The 20,505-nt window shown below is 35.9% G+C and overlaps 2 protein-coding genes across 2 annotated transcripts; both read left to right on the top strand.

Annotated features, from left to right (window-relative positions):
- Positions 1-2,273: 2,273 nt before the first annotated feature.
- On the top strand, positions 2,274-3,968 carry LOC104903627 (WUSCHEL-related homeobox 5). Its single transcript, XM_010691696.4, has 2 exons — positions 2,274-3,018; positions 3,502-3,968. Exons 1-2 carry the CDS (start codon positions 2,640-2,642, stop codon positions 3,714-3,716), a joined length of 594 nt encoding a protein of 197 aa, XP_010689998.1. The 5' UTR covers positions 2,274-2,639; the 3' UTR covers positions 3,717-3,968.
- A 5,524-nt stretch (positions 3,969-9,492) lies between these two features.
- On the top strand, positions 9,493-17,809 carry LOC104903631 (26S proteasome non-ATPase regulatory subunit 7 homolog A). Its single transcript, XM_010691702.4, has 10 exons — positions 9,493-9,881; positions 11,777-11,869; positions 11,957-12,038; positions 12,825-12,921; positions 13,236-13,311; positions 13,478-13,536; positions 13,681-13,803; positions 14,485-14,542; positions 14,627-14,712; positions 17,508-17,809. The coding sequence occupies exons 1-10, from the start codon at positions 9,695-9,697 to the stop codon at positions 17,577-17,579; spliced, it is 933 nt and encodes a 310-aa protein (XP_010690004.1). The 5' UTR covers positions 9,493-9,694; the 3' UTR covers positions 17,580-17,809.
- Positions 17,810-20,505: the final 2,696 nt, after the last annotated feature.

Genomic DNA, 20,505 nt, shown 5'->3' with positions numbered 1-20,505 from the left:
TGATTAGTGATTACCAAGTGTTGAGTTATACAATTTTCAAATTTTGTGTATATATATTTTTGTTTATCAGCTCTTCACATAGGAACAATTTCTTTTTCCAAATTAAGCAAATTAGTAGATACTTTGTTTCTGTTGTTATATACTTCCTCTATTTCTTTTTAAGTGACACATTTGCATAGTGTTTACTATTCACAGTTTAAACTTTAATTAGCTTTGGTGATTTACATTTTAGGAAAAACATAGTCATGTGAGATCTTGTTATCAACTTTTTATAATTTTTACTTATTAATAATTGAAGATATTAATGGTTAAAATAATGCATTGGCAAACGTGAAAACAAGAAATGTGTCACTTAAAAAGAAACGGAGGAAGTATACTTGTCTTGATGTTGGTAAATACTTCATTCGTCTATAAATAGTTGCACCATTTCATGTTTTCACGATTACCGATATATGTTTTCAATCATTCATATATTTGATTATCAATAAGTAAAAATTATTAAAAGTTGATATTAAGAAAAAATATGTTGAGACATATCTAACAAGATCCTACATGACCATATTTCTTCTACAATATAAATTACCGAAGACAATCAAAATGTAAAATATGAATAGTAAATACTATGCAAACTATGCAACTATTTTTCAACGGAGGAAGTATTAAATACTGACAATAAAGTTTGAAGAGATCACACATTACCACGTTAATCCAAGCAATCTCTCTATTTTGGTTAGACCCAAGACAATGGGTGTAGGAAAACAAGAGGATATATACTAATATCATGTACCCTAAGTCCCTAAGGTAAGCTATACCTAATATAATTATATCAAAAATTACTACTATTTTAATAATTTTATGTATAAATGTATATGCAATTCTAAGCACAAAGTGAAAAAATAATGCTAAAATGAAGGAACTTACCTTCTTGTCTGCTCGTAGACCAAAACGTTGAACACCGTCAACTAGCTTTTTTGTATGTCGCCGAATACACTTCCTACTTTCTCCATTTTTACCAAAAAAAAAGATGAACACAAAAAACCAAGGTGCATAAAATACAATAAACAACTTAGATCATGAGATCAAATCCCCATGAAAGCACTCACAGACTCACAGTCTTCTTTGCTCTTCTCTAAAATCAAAGTAGACTCATAATACTGTCTTGTCCTACCATAATTTTAGTATTATATTAAGTAACCCTTGTTATTATTTCATACATATTGTGTTAATTCCATCTTATTTATGCATCTTGTAACCTAAAGCTTGATAAAATCCTTTAGGTGAGGTTTATGATGGAAATTAGAGGAATAGCTAGGTAGCCGTTTGACTAAGGTTCTGTTTGGGAAAGCATTTTAGGTGACTTAATTGATAAGGTGCTACAATTTTAAGTCACCTTATCTGATTAGTGGTGTTTGGTGGAGGAACTTAAATAAAATTTAAGTCCAAAATTTGACTGAAATTGAGTTGGAGGAAAATATAGCGTCTGAGATCAGGTGCTAATTTTTTTTTTTTATCAGGTGCTAAATTTTTTTTATTTTTTTATTTTGTTTTTATCTTTTTAAGCCTAAAAAGATATTTCAGCTATAGTCATAAATAATTTTACCAAACAGGTTATGCAATCAACTAACTTATCAGTTTCAGCTGCTACCTAATCAATTTCAACTGCTACCTAATAAATTTCAGCCACCTTATCAGTTTCAACTCCATTTCAGTTAGTGTTGTCAAACATAGCCTAACATATTCTACCTTTTTATGCACGCGATACGTGCGACGATTATTTTGGACATGGACATGGCTGTTACTTAGTATTAGATCATATGTAATTGGCATATTATATGTAAGTAAAGCTTTTATTAGAGTTGTTTAATTGATAAAAATATAGAAATTTGTACTAAGAAGTTTTACTTTTCCTTGTACATGGTGTGATCGGTAAATTTACTTAATCTCTTTTAGATAAGTAGAAATATAAAACTCGAAAATTAGAGATCCTAATAGATATAGTCTGATCAACTAAACAATTTTCGTAATGAATGTAGTATCGACTTCAACAGCAAACGATTGCCTATAATATTTAGGAAAAAATCGAACCCATCAATGTCAATTATCAACCCATTTATTTTATAAGCTCTCAAAATTCGATAAATATAAACAGTTTCAACTTTGTAAAGTATCTTTCTATCAGTTCTTTAAACTTAGATTAACCTTACAAAGCAGTGAAAAGCGCCACATGATACAATTTTATCGACCATTTAGTTACTCCTTTTATTCTTAAAAAAATCATGTCCCTCACTACCTCCACCATCCCTATATAGAGGGATCTTAAGCCATTGGTAGCCTATTTTAAGGGGAACTCTTTATTAAAAAAAAAAAGTCGGAAAGACAATATACTAGTTGCATTGACATAAAGTTGTATTGCTTATTACACTATAAAAGCAAAACCCATGTAAGCCACCACTACCTATCTTACTTCTTTGGAGTTCAGAGCTGTCTAAACTAAAACTTAAAAGAGAGAAATCACCAAAAAGCTGAGAACAAGGATCAGAAAAATCTTTCTTGTTCCTTTTATATGCCCAAAAATAAACACACCCCTTAATAACTACTCCCTCCGTCTCATTTTATAGTTGTCGCGATAACATATTAACATGGAAGAGGGAATGCCAGGCTTTTGCATCCAAACAACACAAGCAACAAGGGCTAGGAGTGCTTCTTATGGTAGTGGTTGCGGCGGCGGTCCGCCTAGCAGCGGCACCAAGTGCGGACGGTGGAACCCGACGGCGGAACAAGTTAAGGTTCTTACAGACCTCTTTAGGGCGGGGCTCCGAACTCCAAGTACTGACCAGATTCAAAAGATATCAAATCAGTTGAGCTTTTATGGTAAGATTGAAAGTAAGAATGTTTTCTACTGGTTTCAAAACCATAAAGCTAGAGAAAGACAAAAACGACGTCGAGTTTCTAAGGATCATGATGCTCCTTGCTTTCAACTTGAGGAAGATCATCTTAAACCTGTTGCTCCTACTAAATGTAAGTTTTCTTAACATTAATAGACGGTCTAATTTTAATATAAAATAAATTAAACTAGTCATCGAAAAAAATTAACCTAGTCACTATTGAGCTAATTCTCTTTTTAATATTGGGCTTATCATAACCTAATTTTAATTTGAAAGTAGGTCGTCTCTTACGAGACAAAGTCTTTTTGTTTGATGCACTTATATGATCTTTGAAATAAACCTACTTTAGTTGGTCAACTATGGTAAAGTCCTTGTTAAAATTATAATTAATTACAACACGTAGCATTTTAACGCTATCAAAACTTCAACAAGATAGGAGTTTTGAACCATCATGAAATAAAGTGAAAAGTTATGAGTTGGTCAAGAATAATTTGGTTGTATCACGTAGGATTTACAATAGTTATTGCGAATCTCGCCTTAACTGAAAAAAAAATAATCATGCATAGTGTATGAGTATCACTTTAGGTCTAACTTGTATGCTATCAAACTTTTGCAGATTTTGGTGAGATAAATCAAATTCCATTTGAGCCTGAAAGAGCTATAGAAACACTTCAACTCTTCCCACTTCACTCATACCATGAACAAGAGTTCGATAAACTAAGGATGATCTCAGATGAATGCAAGGAGAATAATGCAACATTTGCTGCTTACACAATTGGAAGAGAAATAATGAATCACCCACCTTTAGATTTGCGCTTAAGTTTCTTTTAATTAGGCTAAGTTTACGTAGTTAATTGTTGTTATTAATTAGAATCACACTAACTAGCTAGCTAGATTAATGTTAATTAAAGAAATTAAGATATAAACATGAATATTTTCTTTAGAAAAAAGAGTAGCACCTATCCATATGATATGATCTGATATGATATGCTTTTTTTTTTTCCCTAAGTTTTAACTCGTGTATTATATTTAATATTTACCCACAATATTGTGATTAGTGCATGCATGCATGGTTATGGATTTTGGCGAAAAAGCGTGGACATTCTATATATCCTCTCTTTGATCCTATGACATTAACGAGTATACTTTTGTTCATTTATTGTTCTCTGTGTTTACTCTGTTGTTTGGATCATTTTTGGGTTTTGTATTTGATAGGTTGGGAATGCAAATTTGGTTTTTTCAAGAAGAAATGTTTTGTTTGGCTTGCATTTAAATATGTAGCTAGGTGCGCCAATCAATCATGGCCACTTAGGGGATGGTTTTATCAAACTTTGAACTTTTGACTTTCATGTATGAACATTGAACATGACATGAAGTAAACTTGAAAACAGTAACAACTTTATTTACATATGGGATACATAACTCATCATAGATAGATATTTATAAAGACTAATGAGTGAAAATAAGGCTATGTTTAGTTGACCTGAAATTTTCTGATCTGATCTTATCTGATCTGAACTTATTTTTGCTAATTTGATCTGATCTAAACTGATCTGATCTGATCTGATTTGATTTGATTACAAGATCTTATTTTTTAGATTTTTCTCAATATATAAGAAAAAATATAGTCATGTGGGGTCTTGTTTGATTCGTCTCAATGAGTACTTTATTAATATTCAATTATTATAATTTTTACTAATATGTTATGAAATATATTTAATAGTAATAATGATTTTTAAATATAAGCATGATCTGAACTGATCTGATCTGAACTTATTTTATCTGATCTGATCTGATCTGATCTGATTAGATCTGAAATAAGCAAAAATAAAGTGAATTGAACATATCCTAACTAGTATAATTTATCTATTTATATTACTTTTTGATAAGTTATTTCTAGTGAATTACTACAACTGTGTAGATATGTATTTTTTCTTGAAAATCGATTTGGATCACTTCACAGTGAACCATGTCTATAATAATTTATGAGCAACTGTTTTCTAAAAAAATTGTAGGAATTTTAATAATTATATCTGATAGAGTATAAACTATTCTTGGGACTCCAACCATCAGCTTAAACTTTTGGTTGAGTTGGTCCTTTGACATGGTATCAGAGCCGACATGACATAAAGGTCATGGGTTCAAATCTCATCCAACCCTCTTTTCTAAGTAAAATATTTAGCGCCAGGTATGAGGGAGTCATGTACTGCATCCACACTTCAAGTCTGGTGGGGTCTCGCGTGAAGGGGCGTGATAGAGTATAAAACTATTCTTGGGTTGAATTGGTCCTTTGACAATAATATCTATACTACCATTATATTCATGTTACGGATAATTCAAAATGATTGATTTAACTTGAGAACCTCTACAATGTTAGGAAAAGATATTAAACAACTCATAATTTTAATTATGATAGCAAAAAATTACAGAGACCAAATTAGTATGACTTCCAATTCAAGGTAAAAGGAAGGAAAATAGGGGTGTGAGTGCTATGTGTAAACTCAATTAATTATTGAAAACATAATTAATTCAATCGGGTTCAGTTAGGTTCAATTGATATTCTTTCAAGGTTCAACGCTTTGGTGACAGCTTGCTTTAAGGGACGGTCCATGAAGGATCGTTTTAGGTGCATATGTTCATTTGAAAGAAATTGATGATCTTTTATTTTGCATCTATTTACAGATACAAATATTTTATTAACTTTTACATGGATTTTGATTCATACGCATAATGTATAGAATGACAATTTCCTTTGTACCATCATAAGGATAGTGAAGGGAGAGGTTGGCAAGTCGCAAGTGACAGGTGAGACACACCACTATAAAGTAGCCATGAGGATGAGGAGGAAGGTACATGGGCAATGACAGCATTGGCTTGGGGGGTGCATCGGGTTGGCGAGAGGCGTGGGGTAGACGGATTGAAGGTGGAGGTCTTTGAAGGTTGGGAAGTTAGTGAGTGTATGTCCTTGGACATTAAACCACTTGCATCGACCCTTGAAAGGGTTTCGAGGATTTTGATTTGGCATGGGTGTTGCAGCGGGTTTGGGGTGTGAGGAGGTGCAAGGATAGTGAGAGCGGGCGTGGGTTGGGTTGGCTACAGCAGGGTAGATAGTAGGGGCAGGTGTGTGTTTGTCAAGATCAAGCTCACGAGGAATAAGTTTTTCATTAAGCTCCTCGAAGGTTAGGGGAACATCGTGAGCATGAATGGCTTCGATGATGGGCTTGTAATCTTTGTTGAGGCCATCAAGGAAATGGTCGGTAATATCTTCAGGGTCAAGGGGCACACCGAGGAGTGCAAGTTCATCTACAATGCATCAGATTTTGTGCATATGGTCCTTAATGGAACTAGAGCCTTTGGTGAGATTCTCATATTTGGGATTTGAGTTGTTTGATATGGTCTCGGGAAGGTTTAGCATAGGTGGGGGCAAGAATGTCCCAAGCTTCTTTTGAGGTGTAGGCACGAGATAAGAGAGCCAAATGATGGGGAGAGGGTGCCAACAAGAGCACGAAAAAGGAGTTTGTCTTGTCAAACCCACGTGATATAGGCGGGGTTGAGGATAGATTAACCACCATCATTGGTTATTTTGGAAGGGGAGGATTGGAGGAGCCATCCATAAATTGATGGAGGTCGTACCTTATGAGAAGGGCCTCAAGTTGAGCCTTCCAGATAATATAGTTTGTGGAGGTAAGGTTTTGTACAGGCGAGTGTGAGTCTTGTGCCATTGATTTTTCTTGTTTTAGTATAGATCTTGGTTTGTGATACCATGTAGAGAATGAATGAAGATAATCATATCATTGATGTACGGAAGCATTTAAATAGTACAACACTAGTAGAGCTACAAGATAGAAGTTGTTACAAAAGATAAGAAGAATAAAGAATAATATATACACTTTAGAGAATATGCTAACAACTAGTATAATGAGATAACTAGCAGTGGCAGATAATTAACAACATATAATATCTCATCTAAATAGTTACAAATGAGTATGGTTAACTCTTATCTTCACCACATAATACTTATCATATACCGTGCATATGATCTAATTTTCTAGAGTGACCTCGGGGCTAAAATTTAACACTAACTGGACCTCCATGAGAGCTTGGGGAGTTTGGGAGGTTGTGGTCGGAATGCTCAGGGTAGCTTGAAGGTGGTTGGAATTGAGTAGTACATATGGACATGGGTCGGATCTGGGACGAGTAAAACTAAGTGAGAACCAGTTCTAGATACATAAATGTTGATTTCAACTTAGACCCACTACATTTGAAAGAATATTAACACTTACCCAGGCCAAGTTAAATGGTAAGATTCTCTCTCCTTCTTTCTTTCGAACTTTGCTCTTAAGCCTGTTTTAACCGGAATTTTGAACAAAGGGCGTAAAGACGAGTCCACTAGATCCAGTGAGTGTCAAGGTTAAATTAGGTTTAGATTATTACTAGTATCCCATAATTTTATAACTCACGTCTTTTTCTGCGTCGACTTCTATAAATTATTAAGGGAAAATTCCTCAGGTACCCCTGAGGTTTGGCGTAATTCCCAAATTACCCCCCACATTTGGGGGATTCCTCAGATACCCCCGAGGTTTGTGTTTGTGCTCAAGATACCCTTACTATGGATGGAAACCTAACGTCGTTAGGTTTTCCTCTCCTTCTCTCCAGTTTTCTTTTTCTCTCTCCACCTATCATCCTCCATTGATGAACATGGAAGCTTTCTCTCTCCTCCCACCCCACTCTAAATCCCTAACCACCCAACCCCCACCACCGGGCTTCCCCCCACCACACCCCTCCCCTACCCCCGCAACCCCCTCCCCACCCTCCCATCACCCCAGCACCCCCCTCCCCCACCCCAGCCTGCCCCCTCCCCCAATCCGTCGCGAGAACCCCACCCCTCCCCCACCCCACCCCTCAAAATAGACGCCAGAACCCTGTCGAAATCGACCCCACCCCTTCCCCACCCAGTCGAACCTATGACCAGTTCACTTTGGTTGATGAGCAGTGGCGAAATCGATCTTCTTCAGTCGCAGATTTGGGATTTGCGAAAAAACAGAGGAGAGAGAGAGATTGCAAAAATGGGGGTTGCGACTGGCGGGGGTGGGGGCTGCGGGGGTGGGGGAGGGTGGGGGGAAGGGGAAGTGGTGGGGGTTGGGTGGTTAGGGCTTTAGAGTGGGTTGGGAGGAGAGAGAAAGCTTCCATGTTCATCAATGGAGGATGATGGGTGGAGAAGGAAAGGAAAACCTAACGGCGTTAGGTTTCCATCCATAGTAAGGGTATCTTGAGCACAAACACAAACCTCGGGGGTATCTGAGGAATTCCCCAAATGTGGGGGGTAATTTGGGAATTACGCCAAACCTCAGGGGTACCTGAGGAATTTTCCCAATTATTAAAGGAAAAGACAAAAAAAGGGACATTTTTTTATTGATAATCAAACCCTATATCAATTCGCAATCCCCAATCTCAGTCTCACGCATCTTCCACTTATATTCAACCAAGTACCTAATACATTTCTTATTCTAGCATTTGACGTTTAGCAATGTCGACATTACCAATTTCAACTTTTTGTAGTTCCTAAGACGAACAATAATTCGCTGAGAAAATTCTTTCAGATCGATTGACTTAATTTTGTTGCTTTTAAGTCATTGTCCGTCGATGTTAGGGTAAGATTAACTTGGATTCATAACCCTTAACAAATTGAATTTCGAGTTTTAGGTGATCTTGGGGTGCCAAAACACCAAGACCTCAAGTACATATACTAAAGTATTAAAGACTAGGCTAAATTGTATTGAGTATTTTTATCATAAAGTATTATATTAATAAATGATTTTTTTCTTACCCGGGACATAGTACGGGTCTAATAACTAGTTAAGAAAGAAAAGACGGAAAATTGGGAGGAAAACAATAAGTGAACCTTACAAGATGGAATATTTGACTATAACCATTGTGTAGCAGTATTTCGACTTCTAAAACAATATAGGTTATATTTTTTAAAAAAATTTAAAAGATAGTTAGTTCAATAAATTGGCAAAATAGAAAGAGTTCTTACGAAATTTTCAAATTTTTTATTTTCTGCATCTCCCTTATCAACCCATATATCTTTCATTCCAATAATATTAATTAGTCTTATATGCACGCGATGCGTTTGAAAACATGTAAAATTCTTCATATATAATAGATAAACATATGATTTTCTTGTTTTTATAGTTATAGCAGGTAGTTAACCTTCTTTTTTTTCTTTTTCTGTTTTTTTGTGTCCTCTATGTGTTACCTCATATAATAAAGATTTTTGGTTAATAATCCATTAATCTATAACTAATGGGTGAGTGGAGTATGTTGAAGCATTTTCTTCTGTAATGTTTAACCTTCTATCTAACCTCTAAACTGTTGTGCCCGGCACTCCGGCAGGCTAGTAACCTAGCAGAAGTTGGTATCCGTACCAATTACCTTTCCTAATTAAAAAAAACCTAATGGGTCAAATATATATGTTCGATTGCGCAAATCCCTCAATGGCTTGGGTCATTTTAAACAAGCCAATTTGCAATTAGGCTCAGCCCATCAATAAACATGTGGGTCAACCTCTTTACACATTTGAAAAAAAAGCTTCGAACCCAAAAACAATACTAAAAAGAGACGGAGAGAAAAAAAAGAACAGCAAAGCATCAACTCCAAAAACACGAACATCAAATCTGGGCAGAAAAAAAAGCACAGATTGTTGAACAAGAAAACCCCAGAAGAGAGAGAAAAAAGTGAGTTGCATATCAAAGAAGAATTAAAACTGCTGCTATTATCAGTGAAATTATAGTGTAAAAACTCGAAAAATGGATGTGATAAAAACGCAGCAAATATCTTCTAGAGCAATTGAGAAAGTGGTTGTTCATCCATTAGTGCTTCTTAGCATCGTCGATCACTACAATCGTGTTGCGCGTGATTCGAAGAAGCGTGTTGTCGGTGTTTTGCTTGGTAGCTCTTATAAAGGCACTGTCGATGTTACCAACAGTTATGCAGGTAATTTCTGGATCTATAGTTTTGATTTTAATTTGATTTATGTGCTGTTTTTGTAGTTTGCTGTATTCTAGGGTTTTGTATATTTAGGGTTTGAATTTTTGTGTGTTTCTATTTGTTAGGGTTTTAAGATACTTAACTGTGATGTTACGCGTCTGAATTTGATTTTGAAGTTTTGTTCGAGTGAGTTTTTAGTGGAATATGAATTTCGGAAGAAATTTTGATTTCTGTTTGCTCATGGTTTGATTGAGGAGTCTGAAAGGGATGGTATTGAGGTCTTGTTTGGTGAAATCCGTGTTAATTTTGGGGAGTTTGTGAAAGATGTGAGTTCAATTTGATGATATGAGGTGGTTGTTTCTAGTTTGTTAGGGTTTTAAGATACTGAACTGCGATGTATTGCGTCTGAATTTTTAGTCTTGATTTTGAAGTTTCGTTTGAGTGAGTTTTTGGTGGAATATGAATTCTTGAAGAAATTTTGATTTCTGTTCCTCTTGGTTGATTGAGGAGTTTGAAAGGGATGTTATTGAGCTCTCTTTGTATGGAATTCGTGATAATTTTGGGGAGTATGTGAAAGATGTGACTGTAATTTGATGGTATGATGTGGTTGTTTGTAGTTGACCATGTTTAGTTTGAGTAAAACTATCTTACTTCTAAAATTTGGATCGTAAGATTGTTAGCCAGCAGCTATAGATAAAACCTTATTAAGCATGAGAAACTGAGAACTATTCGGTGACAGTTATTCTATCAAAGCATATATCAGGCTATACTCACTTTGCTTGGTGTCTTGTGGGGTTGTATGATATGAGAAGTTTGGATCTCGTAGAGGTTTTAACCAAAGACCTTTATCCTTGGAATTGCAGTTTGGCGATGGAAAACAGTGTATGTAGAATTAATATTTCAAATGCTTATGCTGAATATCTTTGTGAAGTTAAAGCCATGTTTTCCTGAATCCTGATCTTAGATATTAGCACTTGACGAAGATTGCGAAGAGTATGTTTATGGTCTATCAGGAGTACCTAGGATTACAATTATGACGTACTTGGCTTGTGTCTTATGTGGCTCCATTATATGGTGGGCACTCATTGATTTTATTTGTTTAGTGAAGAATGCTTTTTCTCAAGGTCTTTATGGTACAGCCTCTTTACTTGTCAATAGGCATGTTTAATGACCTGTTGACATTCTGAATGCACACTGTCATCCTTTTAGTATCGCTGGTTGTTGTTGTCTCTGGGTAGATTTACTTGCCACATCTCAGGATGCTTGGATTGGTGTATATAGATGTGTCTGTGTGCATCTTGTTGCTTTAAAGCCTAAACTTTTAGGCTGATGAAAAAGATCCGTGTTTGGTTCAAAAAGTTGCACACACACACGCATGCAAGAAATCGTTCTCATCCTTCGTATATTAAGAATTTTATGCTCCTTCTGGTCAGAATATTCTCTAACTCATTAAGAGCGTTTCAGTTTTACATGCTTTCATTTGAGAGAGTCATGCCAAAACCTTTTGTTATCCAATTGTATTACATATATAGTGCACATCAGATACAGGTTATCTTTGTAAAAAGTAGTTGCGGTAGCATTCAGAATGTGTTAGTGGTTTTGCAGTATCAGCTGTTAACTTATTCATGTATGGTTTGTAACTCTGCTTGGTGAATTTGACCTCCCAAGGAGGAAGCGAGGTTGTGTTTTCTGCCTTAATTTTCCCGAGCTTATGTAACTTATTGGAACTTGTTTTGTAAGGTGTTAGAACTTATTGGAATCTATTTGAACTTACTAGAACTTATAAGATTTTATTGGAACTTATTGGACTTGAAGATCAAGAGAATGCCCCCTGAATCCGCTTCTCATCCCTCTCCTTTTTCTGTATGTCTTGCTCTGACATTTGAATGAAAATAATGCAGTTCCCTTTGAGGAAGAGGAGAAGGACCCTAGCATTTGGTTTCTTGACCACAACTATCACGAATCTATGTTTTCCATGTTCAGGAGGATAAACGGTAATGTTCTCTCAAGAAACATAACTTGCATCTCGTCTTCTAAGACTGTACAGTTTTAACTTAGTTTCATCTTTTTTTAATGTTCAGCAAAGGAGCATGTTGTGGGTTGGTATAGCACTGGTCCTAAGCTACGTGAGAATGATCTGGACGTTCATAGATTATTTACCGAGTAAGATGTTACTCCCTCTGCTCTCTTATAGTTGTTGTAGGTGCTTTCTGAATGCATTTTCAAGAGTATTATGTTAAGGGTGTCTTGATGAAAAGTAAGCCTATATGATTTACCCAAAAGTAACTGATGAATTGTCACTCAAATGATACCGGATGAGTATAGGAAATGACTAATTCCAAACCATCCAAGTTGGATTCTGGGAAAAGTATCTGATAAATGAGGGAGTATTTTGTTCTTGGAGCTCAAATTGATGTTCATAGTTAATTGGTTACGTAGAAAACATCTATTTGGATATCTGCTCTATAATTTTTTGTACGGGGCTTGCTCATACGTGGAAGCACCTTCTAAGCTAAGGATTTTATGGCTGATGCATAGTTGATTAGACGATGACTGAAATATCTTATGGTCAACGTGGCCATAATTAGATGAGTATTACACATACTTGAAAAGAATCTCTTCATGCAACTATTGGTAAGCATTAGTTCTCTTCTTAGTTGGCTGTAACACTGACATGCAAGCAGGGATAGGAATTTTGTATGGTTAAGCAACAGTTTCAGTGAATTAGCGTACTGCTGTATTATTGTACCCGTTTCACTAAGTCTTTTGGTTTTCATCCTGAGAAAGTGATCTACTTTTGCAATTAGGTATCCTTGCTTCTGTGGTGTCTTCGTGTTCTGTAAATGGACTGCAATATCATGCATGTGTCTTTGTACAATTTAATTAAGCAAGCTTTATCTGCTTCTCCTGATCTAACCCTAGCTCTACTTATTTATTGGGGTGTTATAGCTATGTTCCAAATCCTGTTTTGGTTATCATTGATGTACAACCAGAAGAGCTGGGAATACCAACCAAGGCTTATTATGCTGTTGAGGAGGTAAAAGAGGTAAGGTTTTAATTTTGCTTTCCGCTGCTGTCTGGTTGGCATTTGATCCTGATTCGTAACTGAGCCTAGAATTAGACATAAATTAGTGTCATATCATTCTTAGGAAAAAAATGGTAGGTATCTAATGTCAAAGTAGATAAATTTTCTCGGATGATATTTTAAATAGGAAATAGTTCTCACTTCTTAGAAGTATAATTAGCATGTTACATACGAACTTAAAATGGTACCTATATAGTGGATTCCAACGTTTTCATGGTTAAATGTTGAAAATCTGAATAATCCCCCAGTATCTAATTTAGAGTTAACATTTGCAGAATGCAACACAGAAGAGCCAGAAGGTATTTGTACATGTTCCCTCTGAAATTGCTGCCCATGAAGTAGAAGAAATAGGTATGTTCTCTCACTAGACATGTATGTTTGTTTTCTATAGCAACATTCTCGTGCTGGAGAAGAACGTTGCTTGTCATTTACAGCAAGAATTTGGAGTATCTGACTAATTTATGTGCTCTATTGTGTGCATAGACCTTGCCTTCATGTAACTTGTATATTCTTGCAGGAGTGGAGCACTTGCTTAGAGATGTGAAGGACACTACAATCAGTACTCTAGCGACAGAGGTAGTACTTTAACACTTGGCTATTTTTTGGCTTGCAATTTTCCTCGATTTGGATAAACGAAAGGGACTTATAAGTGTTCAGATAATAATATATATTTTTAATTTTTTGTTGGATAAAAAGTAACCCTTATTGTTTTATGTCCAGGTGACTGGTAAACTTGCAGCTCTCAAAGGGCTTGATGCCCGTCTGCGAGAGATCCGCAGTTATCTTGATCTTGTTATAGATGGGAAACTCCCACTCAACCATGAAATACTGTACCATTTGCAGGTTTGTTCATCTATAGTTTTATAATGATATTTATTTTGTCAATGATAATTGTGGTGCTTTCTGCCATTACTTATATGAAGGTTGTGGGTGTGTAGCTTTGTCGCTTGTCAAACTTTTAGAATATTAGAGACATAATCACAGATCGAAGGCTGGGGCCTGGGGTGGGGTTGCTAACATGTTGAGGCATGAGAAGTAATTATGAGGTTAAGTAATATGTGCCCACATTGAATAATTTTACTTGAAAAAGATTCTTTAAAATGAATCCCTTTTTGCTCAATAGGGAGCCAACTGCGTACTCTGCAAACAAAAATTGAGGAACATTCTCTAATCCTCTCCCATGGCAAGCTTCACAAGAAGAGTCAATGAACAATGAAAATGTCGTACCAAATATAGGGTTGCACATTGCTGTGATTCTACATTGTCTGAGGAGTGAGGACAACTGCCTACTATGATTTTATTTCAAATTTCTGTCCTCCAAGTCACGTTTTCACTCTCATGTTGTTTACCCTTGTTCAGTTTGTATTTCATATGTTAGTTATAAGCTTTTCTTGCTAGCAAATGTTATTAGTTTTCTGTAGGTTGTCTCCTACCTTCTCCTTAATTGAGTGTGTAGTCCTTCATTACTAAGTTTGATGCTATAAGATTTCTTGCTAACATAACTTATTGTTGTTTTTTGTGTAGGATGTGTTCAACCTTCTTCCTAACCTTAGTGTGCTTGAGTTAGTCAAGGCTTTTGCTGGTATGCAAAATAATCTTCTATGTCTTTCCTGGATTTTGTATGATTCTGTCCATTGTTTATGATTCTGTGTGTGCTTTTTTGCAGTCAAAACGAATGACATGATGCTGGTAATATATCTGTCTTCTCTTATCCGAAGTGTGATCGCCCTCCACAACTTGATCAACAACAAGGTGAGACTTATGTCCTAATGTCTACAGGAGAATATAGTATATGGCAATGTTTTTGGTGATTGTTTTATTAGTCTTTACTTCTAGCCAGATAGGAAATTGGTCTAATTAGTATATCCCCTAGAATATTACTGCAATACTAATAGCATCTCTCACTGTTGTTGGACACTGGATATCATCACTGTGCAAATATTGGTGGATTGAGAGAGGCGTTCCAAGTGGAGCCCTAGGCTTCTTTAAATATATTTTTAATTAAATATCTGGATGGTATACAGTATACACATAATTTTGGGAGTCCAAGCGGGTGTAAACTTAAACTCTCCTGCTCGGCATATTTGCACTTGGTGATGTCTAGCTTCTTGCTTGGTTGACTTTTTAAAGCAATTTACTTATTTTTCTAGAAAGCAAATGTTATGGACTCACTTGTTCCTGCCTTCGCAACTAATCAACAGGAAAATAACAACAGGAAAAGAGAGAGATAACAGAGAAAAACACCAACTTTTGTATTACTACAATAATGGAAATCACAGTATTCGAGTCACTGGATGAACTCCTTAAGGACTACAAGAGAATTACTTAACTTCTGGATTAAAAAAAAATGAGATTTCTCTCCCTCTTATTCATAGGATCACTAGATATTTTTACTGCCCAATAGTACTGTTCCTTCTGCCCAAAAGTACTGCCATCTCCCCTGCCCTTCTGCCATTCCCTGGTGCCTCTAACAGAAAATCTTCTAATCCCCAACGTTATTCTCCACGTCAGCCTTCTCCCCATCTTTTTCCACCTCATCATTTCCATTCTCTCCTCCTGTAGGTAATAACCCAGAATTACCCCTATTCTTCTGATTTCGTCTAGAATAGGTGAACAATATTGGTGGCCTAGGTGGATGTATGACAGCAAATTGAGATAGTGTAAGTCATTGTGGCTAATTTTGAATGTTTGCTGTTTGGGGAAGGACTAGTGGCTATTAATGAATCAAATTGTCTATGAAAACGTAGTGGATGATTAACTTACTTTATTTTATTTCCCTTCCCGGTAAGATGGTTTGGTTGGAATGAGATATTGCACCTCCAAATCCAACTACTGTTCGTGCTTTTATCATCAATTGTTTGCTGGGGGTCTCAAACTTCCAGCTGGGTTTATGACCTAGCACAGATGTTTCTTAGGTTTCTCATATTAAAAAGAGAAGCTGAGGGCATGGAGGTGTTGGAGGATAAGGTGTTGAGGATTGTTGCATCAAAAGTTAGTTTGTCTGCTTCTCTTAAGAAACCTTAGTTTACGATTAAGCTAGTTATGTGCCAGACACCAAGTTTGATTCCAATACACGACATTATGTAGAAGGGATTACACTTTGAGAATACACCTTATTGGGCTGCCACTAGCATACACTGATTGTGCTAAACATATCCTGAAACCACATTTCTGGGCAATCCTGTACATTCTCTGTTACCATTTAGCCTCAAAGCTCCAAGAATTGCATTATGATCAAAGCCAATTCATGTGAGTCAAACCTGTTTGCTGAATGAAAGAATAGATGTTCCATGTTTCCACCTTTACCTCACATAAAAGCACATTTCGGGTCACAATTGTTCAATGGAAAATCTACCATTTTTCAGTAACACTGCTCTCGGGCTAGCTTTATTGAAGCAATTCAAGTTTTCAACAGCATATAAGCTTGATTAATGGAAAATCTACCATTTTCAATAACTGCTGCTTCCCTGTTAAAGGCTCCCAATGATCTCGAATAACCACAATCGTCCTCATTACATATGACAAAGTATTTCAGATCTTGGGATCCCTCACATTCTGATGATTGATATAATAACAATGGACTGTTATATGAAAAGCCCATCTTTTTTCATTTCACATACCAATCAGAATAGCTTCACAATTGCAGCTCCATTCCAGGATTTTTTGAATGAGGTAAACTCAAACCTCCACTTCCAGCACCCTTAGGACTTCAAACAAACTCCCAACAAGTGGGGACGCTCTCTGAAACTTTATCCCCAGCCCAAAGAAAGACCCTACAAATGGTCGCCCTGTTTTTCAAGTCTCTCTGTAGGATAACAGATGAATGAGCCCAAAAGGAGTGAGTACAAAAGATAAAGGATTTTATCCACCTCTGCTCTGCATCATTTGGCATCAATCAGTTCAGTGAACTCAACACAAATGGAGTAACTAACAGCGTGAATACATGCTAAGATTCATGAAATGAACTCATCGGGAAATCTTGGTTTTCCTATCGCTGATAAGTCTTACCCTCTAAAGCTAGTTCGTCTACTTCTCTGTTCATAGATTGATCTTCTTGTCATCGTTGACAATTAATATCCTTAAAGTTTGTTTTTCTGCTCTCATATACAGTTTAGATCTTAGGGAATGGTGTGGTGAGGTGAGGTGAGAATGTGGTTTCTGCCTGGATGTCTCTGGTGAGTCATCTGGCTCTACAATGTCTAGTTTGACCATTATAGCTTTCTATCTACTTGATCTTTAGGGAATTAGTGCGTTGAGCTTCTGGCTTCACCTTGGATGTCTCCGAGTCATTGGCTCTGGCCCTACAGTGTGTTGGTTTGACTAGTTTTTGAGATGGTTAACTGTAGGTTGTTCCTAGTTCCAACTTTAGCTGGGCCAACTGGGAATTTGGGGTCTAGTATGAAAGCATTGCATGTGTCATCTGCTAGCCGAAATGTAATGAAGAGCAGAAACTATGTTTAGAGTTACTCATATCACATAAACCAAGATATATGGTGTGTTTCAGAATGCTCACTTAATCATATTATTTGTTTGCTGTGACAATGCAGATGCTTAACAAGGAGCACGAGAAGGCAGAAGACTCAAAACCAGTAGCTGTACCTGCTGCTGCAGGAAGCTAAGCTCAAGACTTGTAGCTTAGGTGATGGGCTTCAGGGAGGGTACAGATTTCGTGCATTAAAGCATTTTGTTTTCTCAATGTTTTCTTGCATTAATTGCTATATTTAGAATTTGGCATGAGAATTTGCTTTAATGCACCAAGCCTTTGCTTTGCAGAGTTTGGACTTTGTAAGGCAGTTCTATGCATTGCATTCGTTGAATTTGCTTTAAAGATGCCATTTTTTTTCGTTTATATCATTAGACCTAATACTCTTGATATCTTTGCATCTCATTCTGGGGAAGACGTGGTTGTTTGATTCAACATAGGAAGTGATATTTCCAAGGGGATTTTTTTTTGGCTGTGTTTATGTAGTTACATTTCCTTTAGAGTGAAAAAAAGGTTGTGGTGGATCCTGGAAAGTATTAAATTTCTTGAGGTTGGGGGTATAAGGTATTGAGCTTCCTTTATTTTGCAGAAAGTAGAACTTGCAACATAGTTTCTGTTTTCAGACTTCACTTGCTACTTTTCAACGACTTCCTCTCCTTCATTTTATAAGTTAACACAAATAAGCATCCCATTGTTAAGGATGGTTTCATAGAAGAAAGAGGGTTAAATGAATTTCATCGTATTATTACTACATATATTTTTTGTTAACTTAGAAACAGATGAGGTGTGATGTATGTCCTTGTTGGTCCACACAAATTGGTAGAATGTATTGCTACACTCTCCTATTGTGTGTGAGTTATATAAATGTGAACATTCATGAATATGTATGGAAGTAATTAACAGTCTGGAGATCATACGAAAAGAAAAATGAAATGAAAGAAGTATATGCTAAATAGGTGGAATGTGGGGATATGTACAAGAAACATAGTTTCGATTGGTATCAGCAGAATATGAACCTCCGAAGATGCCATTCTATGCCACTAGTGTGCTTTTAAATGGTATTTTATGGATCTGGGATGAATCCCATGGGATTGTTGGCTGATCCCTGAAGATAGCCTTAGAATGTTTATACAACTCGTTATATGTATTCCTTATTCCACTCTAATATAGGTACAAATAGCCATAATATGCCTGTTTTGATGCAAAACGACTTTCTAATGGTATTCTATTACCTTAAGATGCTTCTTGACGATTCTTTTCATCCAAGCTCCGAGAATGTTTGGAAGCGTGAATATTAACTTTCAAATTTTGCTATTTTAAGGTTTAATTATCGGCTTTTTTGGGCACGTTGATGTTTTTTGTCTGTCATTCTCAAGAGCCTCAAAATGCACTAAGATGAAAGTCAGGTATATGAGACTCCTTACATTGACTCAAAATAATTCTTACAGCTTGTTTTTACCGCTCAGCTCAAAAAAAGGTTATGAAGCCTTCCATATACCTGTTGTCCTGAATAATTAAGTTTCAGATAAGCTCTTATGAACCTTGTTAGCATTCCATGGGGTCTGTTTTTCGAGCTCGATAATGTGAAAGCGTGAATTATAACTTTCAAATTTGGCTATTTTTTAAGCTATTATTTTGATTTTTTTTAGGACTTTTAAAGGTGATATGGGAGGTCTTGGGATGATTCTCGGGTGGTTCGGACCTTTTAATTTTCCTTAACATGTCTTCTACACCAGATTTCGTATATCTCGCATTATGCTTCAAAAAATCCCTCAAAGCCACCACATGCTCGTTTGTATGCCCAATTTAGCTTCTAAATGGTCGTATATGAGCTATGATTCATCGCATGGAGATTTTCGTCGGCCGTTCAAATTGACTATTTTGGAGTTGTATTGGACTTCTCCTAGGCTTATGATGTATCTTGTGCGCGAGACATTTTCAAGGGTCTAGGTACGCATTATAGAGAAAAAAATTATATTCGTATGAGAATCTCAATAGATTCATCTTAATATGTATTTTACAAATCTAATTTTTATAATATGGAATCCGATGTACTTGCTAGTAAGTGATTGGAAATAAATAATAAAGAAAGTCTGATCTAGTATTCATTTTTCAACAAGAATAAGTAAGAAATAAGTTCCTAAAACAAGAGAACATAGCCAAAGTGTGGAAACAGATGATCCAATGACAAGCTGGTATTGTCGGTAGGACTTCACAGACGGCTGGTTTCCAACTTCCACTTCCTTCATTAGCTTCAGTCGCTTTCCCCATAACATATATGGAAAGCTAAATATTTTGGTACGATGAAATTATGATAATTTCACATCATCGAAAAAACCTTCTATGAGAAACTTTTTTTTTTGACAACGAGAAAGCGTACATAATTAAAAGAGGAAGTACAGTCTAATGCTAACATAATCCAAGAGGAAGCACAGTCTAATGCTAATACAATCCAAACTGAAACAAACGAGCAAATTTTTTTTCTTCTTTCTGGTGTATAGAGACCAAAGGTTTGATACTTTTAAGTTGGGTCAACAACCCAACAAGATAACTAATAATCCCTACAAATTCATAAGTGACCAAGGAAGCATAATAACTTGGAAAACTCCCATATAAGATTCTAAGTTAAGTTAAGATCTAACAAATTACAAAATCACATTGGAAACCTTTTTGTAAGGGGTGAGAATTGGACTCCTATCGATCACAGAAATTAAAAGAGGACCTTATAATATAGAACTACTAGGTCAACCTTTATTCTCAAGGAGTATTAATTTGTGAATACGCGTATAAGCAAATCTATTCTAAATTTAATACTTCTCTATTTCTTATTATAAATTAGTTTGTTGATTCTAATGATACCCGGCAAATTATGGATTACGCTTTGCGCGTTATATGTCCTATTCAAATAGGAGTAAACAATAGTAATGAAAAATTTAGTTATCAAAGCTAAAATCAAACTTAGTTCTCACTTAGACAATTATTTGCTACATGGATTGTTTCATGCAAAGAAAATATCAATTTCAATTTATACACTATTTCTGTTCTTTTTTGTTCTTTCCACT

The sequence above is a fragment of the Beta vulgaris genome, chromosome 2, assembly GCF_026745355.1.
Source record: "Beta vulgaris subsp. vulgaris cultivar EL10 chromosome 2, EL10.2, whole genome shotgun sequence".
Taxonomy (NCBI): domain Eukaryota; kingdom Viridiplantae; phylum Streptophyta; class Magnoliopsida; order Caryophyllales; family Amaranthaceae; genus Beta; species Beta vulgaris.
This window is presented reverse-complemented; position numbering and strand designations above follow the sequence as displayed.